Raw genomic sequence first — 10000 nt, forward strand, 5'->3', positions numbered from 1 at the left:
TGTTAGCCCTGTGTATGAAATGTGCTATATAAATAAACTTCCCTTGCCTTGCCTTACACACACACACACACACTCACAGACACACACACACACATACACACACAAACAATTTCCACACCACACACACGCCACAGATTGTGTCTGACTTGATGACCTCTGGGTGCTCCTGCAGCTGTACAGGAGGAGAGGCAGCGAGGCAAGGAGAAGAGCGACAACGAGGTGGAGTCCACCAGCAGCTTCAACGAGGACATGCCCGTGGACAAGATCCTCGACGCCGAGCTCGCCGTGGAGCCCAAGACAGACACCACCTACGTGGAGGGAGGGTCCAGCAACTCGGTGAGTCTGGAGTGGACAGGTTGTCCACTTTTGTTGTTTTAATTGCAAAGATTGCAAAACATTTGCTATGTACAGTATGTTAATTAAGAAGAAATGTATTAATGGCTGTTCTTGTTTGCATACATTTGTCTGTGTCTCTGTGTGTGTATCTGTGTGTTTGTGTGTGTGTGTGTGTGTGTGTGTGTGTGTGTGTGTGTGTGTGTGTGTGTGCAGACAAACGACCCTGTGACTAACATCTGCCAGGCGGCAGATAAGCAGCTGTTTACTCTGGTGGAGTGGGCCAAACGCATCCCACATTTCTCCGACCTCCCGTTGGACGACCAGGTCATCCTTCTCCGTGCAGGTAGACACACACATACACACTCATAGGAATTCCCAGATACACACACATACTCTCACACACACACACACACACACACAGGAACACTGACCTGTGCAGGCAAGCATCTCTCATTCCTTTCTCCACTGTTTATCAATAATGATCATATTGCCTTATTGGTTAGGATATTTGAATATTTTACAATGTATTATTTAGCAGGCAAACCATAAACTATTAATTTAACACAATCCCCCACCACCCTCTTCCTCTCAGGATGGAACGAGCTCCTGATCGCCTCCTTCTCTCATCGCTCGGTGACGGTGAAGGACGGGATCCTGCTGGCCACTGGGCTGCACGTGCACAGAAGCAGCGCTCACAGTGCGGGCGTGGGCTCCATCTTTGACAGGTGTGTGTGTGCAGCGCATGCCACAACCAAGCGCCAAGCGCGCACATGAATCCACGAGTCCGCATCAGCGCGCGGGCCGCCGCCGCCGCGAAACAGTCACGCACGACGCACAGAACACTCGCAAGTCCGCCCACTCGCCCACGCCAGCCAGGCTCGGACACACACAAGCACACACACACACACCCATAGGACCTGGAATGCACAGGCCGGCAGATTTTTGCACGCCAGCATTTTCAACAGTCCTGCACGTACGCAACCGTCTCCAGACCTCGCGTGTGGATTCTTGCACCCATGCATTGCACCTCACCTCATTCCTCTGGTCACATATACACTAAGAGGAGTTACTGTGATGGCCGAGTTGACATATATATTTTACATTACAGGGTATTAACTGAGCTGGTGTCCAAAATGAAGGACATGCAGATGGACAAGACCGAGCTGGGCTGCCTAAGGGCTATTGTCCTTTTCAATCCTGGTGAGTGTGTGTATTTGCGTGTGTGTGTATTATTGTAACTGTAATTGTACATTTTAATACAATCCCATGGAAGAAGTGGCTAAAGTACCATCAACAAACTCCTACTTTGCAAAACCAGTTTGGCCATTTTCAGTTATACTACCACTGTTACAATCTTTCATTTCTTTCCCCCAACTTATTCATATGCATACAGTAGCTGATAAGTGATCTAAAGCTAGTTAGCCGTTGTGTTTTTGTCAATGAGAAAAATGCTAAGATTGCTATTTCCCCCTATAAGAAAATCTCTGGTCTTGTCTTCTGGGCACTTACCTTTTCTAGTCTGCTTTAACCCATTTACTCCTAAAATGCCTGTTAAAATCCTGTGGCATTCTAGACTAAATAACCTTATTTCCTGAGGGTTTTCTGAAAAAAATACTAAGAATTGTCAACGTCTACCAAAACCTTAATATCTAAGCCTCTGTAGCACCTAGAAACATGAAATAAAAAGCATGCTGCGCTATGCAGCAACCAGTGGGAGATACGTAGATTGTTGCGTCGTGCAGCATCCGGCACGAATGGGCTAGTCTGCTTTTGCTTTGTCTTCGCATGTCTCCTCTGTTGTGCTGTCATCTCTTGTTGGTTCATAGCCCCTGTAGTCTCTTGTTGGTTCATAGCCCCTGTAGTCTCTTGTTGGTTCATAGCCCCTGTAGTCTCTCGTTCTCTCTGCCTGTCTGTCACCTCTGTGTGCTCGTATGTTTCGGCTCTTTTCTTATTCACTGCTGATTTGATCTCCTATCGCTGGATTATCTCAGTGGTCATGTCCGCTGTCCTGCTCTTCCTCTTGCAGATGCCAAAGGCCTGTCCAACCCTCAGGAGGTGGAGGCTCTAAGGGAGAAGGTCTACGCCTCGCTGGAGTCGTACACCAAACATAAATATCCAGATCAACCTGGCAGGTATACACACACACACACACACAATGGTGTTGGTTTGCGGAGGCTGGTGTATATACAAGCCTCCACTCTTGTCTGTAAAATAAAGCCTGGTCACCTCCCCTGAATGATGAGTCTCACACTGTCTCGGATGTCCCGAAATAGCTTCCTGTAAATGCACCTCACTGCTCCCCGAGCGCCGCCGTTGAAGCAGGCAGCTCACTGCGCCGGGATTAGTGTGTGCTTCACCTCACTGTGTGTTCACTGTGTGCTGTTTGTGTTTCACTAATTCACCGATTGGGTTAAATGCAGAGACCAAATTTCCCTCACGGGATCAAAAAAGTATATATACTTATACTTATACTTACACAAATGTGTCATTTGTTCTCCACAATGTATTTGCTGCAAAAAAAGCCTTGCTGGGTTTTTAACCCCACCCCCAACACAGTAGTTTACTGTAATCAAACTTAGTCTCACAGGGTTGGATGGGCAGACACAGACACAACCATACACACACACACACACACACACACAGAGACCACATGCAGAACAACCACACAGTACACACAATAACACCCTGCTTGTGTTTGTGTTTGTGTTTGTTTGTTTTCTTGTTGACAGATTTGCCAAGCTGCTGCTGCGCCTGCCCGCCCTACGCTCCATCGGCCTCAAGTGTCTGGAACACCTGTTCTTCTTCAAGCTCATCGGGGACACGCCCATTGACACATTCCTCATGGAGATGTTGGAGACGCCCCACCAAATCACATGACCCCAAGCCTCCCCCTCCTTTTTTTTCTTTTTTTTTTTTTTTTTTTTTTTTGCTGAGCCTTGACCCAGAGTGCGTTTCCCAAAACCATGGTTGCTAACCTGTTAGCAGCTTAGTTGGTTGGCAATGGGGAAATGGCATTGCACCCAACAAAGTTGCTAACTAACTTACTTAGCAACCGTGGTTTTGGGAAACGCGCCCCAGCGTAGCAGCCCCTGCAATGAGCACAGTCGGCGGCTATAAACTACATGTTTTGTACCAAGCACAAAATTATTAAATAATGTGAAGGTTTGTATGAAGACGTGGTGGATGGTTGGGGAGATGGAGTCAGGAGGTAGAGGGAGGGGGGGGGGTAAGGAACACTGTTGAAAATTAACTTTAATAGATTTGTTGTAAACTTGTTTAAAAGAGAGAGGAATAAAAAAAAAAAACATTTTTTGTGTAAATAGATGATATCAGGTATCTGTGCTAACAGCGATTCAATGCAATAATGAGAATTTATTTTATTCAAAGAATAAGTGTACAAAACAAAAAAAAAACTAAATTTCTTAAACAAAATGCATTTTAGAATTCTGTCTGAATAAAAATATTTAAATTATTTTCTTGTGCTTTATTTGTGATCAGTAGTGTTGACTACTCTCTTGTAATTCTCCTGTTGGATGTATAGGTAGGTATTATTGTATGCGCAATGTGTAGCTGCCAAACCACCCATTTGCACTGTTAATTGGAATCTAAATATTACAAGAGCATCAATCAAAGGCAGTACTGACAGTCACTGTAGCAGCTTGTAGCTCTTAAACTGAACACTGACAGTCAGATAGAAAGACTGTTAATAGATAACCTCTTAGATAATTGCAGATAATAAATAGTAGATAATAAAATAAACTTCTCCAAACAAAAATGCCATATTTTCCTTCAAAAGGTCTGAAAACCTTCTGCTCAGTTTTCACATTTTTTTAAATAAAAAAAACTGATCAGTAGCCTACACTGCACTTACTGTCTGTAAATACAGTCACATTGCTTGACGTACTGTAGTAACCTATCAGCAAACACAGGTTTCTCAAACTGTTTCTCAAGCTATTTGCAGTCAAAAATAAGCACGTGCAGGCACTGGGCAAAATAGACAGCAGGTGGCGCTCTTTTTGTAACAAAATCCATGGATCGTGATTCTCCAGTGGCCTGGCAGGAACCTGGGGATGATCGAAAATAAGAAGTAAAACTGATTTTGCAGAGCCAATTACAGACAGATGATTATTGGAGGCAAAAACATGATCCTACACATGATGCCAGCTTTAGACGGCTCCCGCTTTGCTTAGAGTGGACTTTCACTTACCTAGTCACTTATTGTGACGATGAAAAGATGCCGCACTTGAGACATTACTTTCTGAGAGTGGTGTCCCATGTGTATTGTAGACTTGCCTTTGTTCAAACTGTCATTCTGTATTGTGTTAGGCTTTAGCCGGTTTGGTGTTGCATGGAATTGTTTTATTTAGTTCATGTTGGAGTCGGACTATTTTATTTCCCTTACAATAGTCGACTCAGACGAGGTGAGGGACCTTATTGACTATTATTTATGTTAAGGCTATGTCAAAGAAGTTTGACTTATTTGTGAAGGTCTAGGGGAAAGAACCCACACCCACCCTTTCAATTGTTCTAAGGTCTAAGGGTGCTGTGGTGAAAAGATAGGCCTAGGCTAAGTTTACCTGTAAATGTGAGATATGTTCTGTATGATCAAATTAATGTATCAGTCAGCATGATCATTGATTATAGATTCTCCCCTTGCACCACGAGATGTCAACTTCAACTCTAACATTAGCACATGATAGCCTAAGGCTATTTCACATCATACTGAACTGAAAGACTACAACATCAACAATTGAGATTCGCAATTAAACAAATATTAGTGCCTGAGTGCAAGAATTAAGCCATTGCGCGTATTTTTATAGGCTAACTGGTTACAGTAAATAACGTTATTTCCTATTACACTTTCGTTTTAATATGTAATGTATAGTTGCCGTCAATTAAGACACACATCGACTATAGGCTATTATAATAATAAAATAACTTACTTGAGCAGTGGCTTATTCCGTCCACAACAAAACCAAAAAAACATGATTCACTGCCCACGCCTCGGATATGGCAGGGGGTATGGTGGCTAGGACTAGGATGGGAGGAGGGAAAAGGAATGGACAGAGGGAGGATGACTAGAGAATGAAGAAAGGAAGAGGGGAGTAAGGTTCTTTTACAAATGGGTTAACTCACAGCTGATCAATATCGAGCGGGGGGCAGCACTGCTGACATCCGTCAATGCGAAACTTTCTTCGGTGTGTCTTTAGCCTACTCTGGGAGCGGATAGCGTATGACCTCGGTTTCGCTGAACAGATTCATAGGCTACATTCCTTACACCTGCCGTGATGCTCAGGAAATAAAATAAAGAAACTCCGAGGTTAAAGTGTATGCCTTTTGAAGACTTTGTGGTAACGTATGCAACTGTTTTATACCCTATACAGACCGACAATAAATATTTATGATGCTGTTTACTGACTGTAACGTTTACAACAAAGGGACTGCATGCAAGACAAGCTGAACTTTTTGTTTAGATGTGTCTTAACATTGACGCTGTTTAAAAAAACAAATATAGCTAAGATTATATTAAAGTGAATTAGACTTTTCTTATTTTTGTTAAAATGTTAAAATGATCAGATTGTATTTGATCTGTTCCCTGTGACAGAAAATCTAATTTCAGTGACGATGGTAGAAGGCAAGCCGCTGCCACTAGCAGGTGAGTTTTACGCTCAACAAACACACCGCAACTCGTTCTTTTTTAACTTTTCAAAAACTTGTCTTCAAGACGTGATAAACATAAACAATGACAATGGTTAGAGGACAGCTAATTAGTTAGAGTGAAAGACTGAAAATAATCTAATGGCCTAAATAAAATATAGGCTAGGCGTAGGCTGGCGTGTTTTCATTTGTTTTTTATAGTATTATTATTTATTATTATCATATATATTTTCAGAATAGTTATAGGCTACATATTAGGCTAGCCTATAATAAACAGATGCAATATATAGCCTAGCCGACTCTCATATTTCTTGACAGCAATTTAACAGTAAAATATCGAGCAGCCACGCACTATCGAAGTATAATTAGGTGACAGTAAGGTAATACAAATCTTAACTTCACTTGTTCTGCCCACAGATTTGACGCCAAGCGCCGTTTGCAAGGGCTGCCACCTGCGCATCCGCGACAAATACCTGCTCCGCGTGCATGACGGCCTCTGGCATGAAAGCTGCGTTCAGTGTGTTACTTGCCGCGAGCCCCTCACGCACTCTTGCTTTCTGCGAGACAACAAACTTTACTGCAGGCGCGACTACACTAAGTAAGTAGCCTAGCCTATCATGCATGCTTTAACTCAATTAAACGTAGGCTACACAACCACAGGGCACTGGTGAAGGTAGTTCTTTGTCTGTAGCCTATATGTCAGGTAAGACTGTGTTGCCAGTTGGACTACAGCTTTGAGTTGTATAGGCTAAAACTTATTCCGTAGGCCTATTTTCTTGCCCACATTTGTTAATGCCCGTGTCCATGATGAATGTGAAAAGCTTGTAAAAAAAGGACTTGTCAGTGAAAGTTACACATGAAGCTTAGACCAGTAACAAAATCCATGGCTCTTGCTGCGGTGTGTGTGTGTTTTGACCCCTGGTGATGTTCCTTCGGGCTATTCTGTTTGTCCTCCTTGTCTCCCGTGGTGTGTCGGTGCCTGACTCTGACTCTTGAAGGAGCATCTCCAACGTAAAGACACTCTTGCTTGTGTGTGTTGTATTGTTCATTTCGAGTCTGGATGTCCGTCTAATCCACATTGTCCTCCAAAGGAGCCACCACCTAGCGAGAGGCAAGGAGACGACAGAAGGCAATCCACATTCTTGGAAATTCCATTACATCGAGTCACTGTAGCCTATACGTTAGTATAAGTCAAACCTAATTTAACCATGACGGCATCATCATGTGCTCCAGGGTATTTGGAACTTTTAGATTTTTTTAGAGCTGGCATCGACCTTCCCCGCATGGAAGTAGCCTAATCTTAATTATGAAGGCCTATATGCTACATAACTGTTACTTTAATACAGTGGCCATCACATTAATTCGGTGCAACTTTTATTCCACTTTGATTTATTTGGTAGGAAGGAAGTCAGTGTAATCGAGGACGTTGTATTTTCTAAAATCCTCTATGAACGTTCCGAATTGATCATAAATTCGTTATCATTTTCATTTACACCAAAAGCTATAATTCGTTGAAAATTCGTTTGTATATTTATGTCTCCAATATCTATTTTCGCCGTAATAATAATTATAATACTAATAATAATGATGATGACAGTAATACAACAGTGTTTTAGTTAGTAAACATTATAATATAGGCTAATTGTATTAATTTGCATAGTTTTATAGAAGCCCTCTGCACTAGATTGCTCTTTGTCTGAAACTAGGACAAAAAATATAACATATCCTCAATGGACGATAATTATAGATCCATTTATTATCCAGATAGCCAGTGATGAGACAATGGTGTCCATGTTGCACAGAAAGATTCATCTTATATTCAAGGAACGATGCATACAATATGTTTACTTTAAGAGGGTGTTTATTTACAGACTTTGTCCTTGTACAATGGTTGGGAGATTTGGGATGTGTGTGTGTGGTGTGCGTGTGTGTGTGTGTGTGTGTGTGTGTGTGTTAGAGAGAGACAGAGAGAGAGAGAGAGAGAGAGTGGTTTCATATTGTCTGGATGTAATGTAAAAGAGTATTGTGAGTTTCTTATGTATGTTATGCACGTAGGGTAGTATTTTGCAGGGTTGTCATGTTAGGTTTGTGTGTGTGAGTGAGTGAGTGAGTGAGTTAGTGAGTTTTATAAGGTTGGTTTTGGCTATACGAAAGCTTACAGTATAGGAGTTGGGTTTTTTTTGTGTAGTTATGTTTATGTGTATGATAGTCTGAGCGCTAGTTGGCACAGATCGCTGATAAAGCAAGGTGACTGCGTGGGTGTGTCTAAGGAATGTGTGTGTGTGTGTGTGTGTGTGTGTGTGTGTGTGAGGGGGTGAGATGGACGACGGTGTGACACCGGGGGAGAGCTCAACTGACACACTGTCAGGATGTGTTAAATTAGCTAGACCCATCGGCGTGGCAACAGCAAGCTGGGGACAGCATATGGCAACGTCGTCACGGCAAGCAGACCCCCTGCAACTCTGAAAACACACACACACACACACACACACACACACACACACACACACACTATGCACGCACCTATATACAGACACATATAATGGATACCCACATGCATTTACCTAGACGTTTACTCCTTACGTTTGGATTATAGAGGAATGTACTTAATATCCCTCAAAAATCTACACATTACTGTAATTTTTCAAATTGTTCACACCAGTTTTTATCCTGTATACATGTATATCTTTTCTAACAACATGTTGTCTATCTATCTATCTATCTATCTATCTATCTATCTATCTATCTATCTATCTATCTATCTATCTACTGAATCTGTTTATTTATCTATCTGTAAGTCTGTTTGGCTCTTCTGTCCATATGAATATGCTTTCCTGATTTCTGCAGTCTTTGGTTCACTCGTTGAAGACAATAGAACACCTGCCAGAAAAGCACCCTCTTTCACCACCCGCGACTCCCCCATCCCCGCCTGGCGAGCAGGCTCCTCTCTGACCCGAACGGCAGCCTGGTCTCGCTGGCCAGAGCGATAATGATCAAAAAATGACCACTGCGTTCGTAATAAGCAGGGAGGGAATCCTGGGGAGGGTTACGGGAGACAGGCCAGGACCTGGCCAGCCATGAGCCTCAGCAAGGAGAGGAGAGGATAGAGAAGAGAGGAGGAGAGAAGAGAGGAGGAGAGGAGGAGAGAGGAGAGGAGAGAAGAGAGGAGAGGAAGACAGGAGGGCAGAAGCAGAGAGTGGCGGATAGAAGGCTAGATATGGGGGGACTTTTCGAAAAGGAGCAAGTTATCTACAAAACATGTCCAGTACAAGACAAAGGAACTATATGTCAAAAAAGAGAAAAACTTATTTGAATATTTTGATCCTCACAGAAGACCTTCTTTCTTTTTTGAGATATGGAAGGCAGGGGAAACAGCAGAGAAAAAAAATGCAAAAATGAAGGGGGGCAACATGGGGGCAACATGCAGGGCAACATGCAGGGCAACATGCAGGTACTAGTTTAGTGTGTGGGGGAATGGAGGGAAGGCAACATGCAAGTACTGATAGTTTAGTGTGTGTGTGTGTGGGGGGCAACATGCAGGTATTGATAGTTTAGTGTGTGTGTGTGTGGGGGCAACATGCAGGTATTGATAGTTTAGTGTGTGTGTGGGGGGCAACATGCAAGTATTGATAGTTTAGTGTGTGTGTGTGTGTGGGGCAACATGCAGGTATTGATAGTTTAGTGTGTGTGTGGGGGCAACATGCAAGCATTGATAGTTTAGTGTGTGTGTGTTGGGGGCAACATGCAGGTACTGATAGTTTAGTGTGTGTGTGTGTGTGGGGGCAACATGCGTGAAAGCATGCCATACAAGGAGATGAAAAGCTAATAGAATAGAAGGGAGAGGAGGTATAGAAGGGAGAGGAGGAATATAATAGAATAGATAGATAGATAGATAGATAGATAGATAGATAGATAGATACTTTATTGATCCCCAGGGGATAGAAGGGAGAGGAGGTATATAAGGGAGAGGAGGTATAGAATAGAAGGGAGAGGAGGTATAGAATAG

General features: G+C 42.8%; 2 protein-coding genes across 6 annotated transcripts in view; both read left to right on the forward strand.

Moving 5' to 3' along the window:
- The window catches only part of rxrgb (retinoid X receptor, gamma b), a 25607-nt gene extending 22382 nt beyond the window's left edge, over positions 1 to 3225 (forward strand). For all 5 annotated transcript variants that reach the window (XM_048253015.1, XM_048253016.1, XM_048253017.1 and 2 more), the window contains exons 5-10: positions 173 to 336; positions 550 to 679; positions 929 to 1061; positions 1445 to 1536; positions 2363 to 2468; positions 3066 to 3225. In XM_048253015.1, the coding sequence (XP_048108972.1) occupies positions 173 to 336; positions 550 to 679; positions 929 to 1061; positions 1445 to 1536; positions 2363 to 2468; positions 3066 to 3213 (773 nt within the window). In that variant the 3' untranslated portion in view covers positions 3214 to 3225. The remainder of the gene's footprint in view (positions 1 to 172; positions 337 to 549; positions 680 to 928; positions 1062 to 1444; positions 1537 to 2362; positions 2469 to 3065) is intronic.
- A 2051-nt stretch (positions 3226 to 5276) lies between these two features.
- lmx1a (LIM homeobox transcription factor 1, alpha) overlaps positions 5277 to 10000 on the forward strand; it is a 17050-nt gene continuing 12326 nt past the window's right edge. Inside the window, exons 1-3 of the mRNA XM_048252954.1 lie at positions 5277 to 5687; positions 5942 to 5992; positions 6412 to 6592. Coding sequence (XP_048108911.1) covers positions 5962 to 5992; positions 6412 to 6592 — 212 coding nt within the window. The 5' untranslated portion in view covers positions 5277 to 5687; positions 5942 to 5961. The remainder of the gene's footprint in view (positions 5688 to 5941; positions 5993 to 6411; positions 6593 to 10000) is intronic.

Source organism: Alosa alosa, chromosome 9, assembly GCF_017589495.1.
Source record: "Alosa alosa isolate M-15738 ecotype Scorff River chromosome 9, AALO_Geno_1.1, whole genome shotgun sequence".
NCBI lineage: Eukaryota > Metazoa > Chordata > Actinopteri > Clupeiformes > Clupeidae > Alosa > Alosa alosa.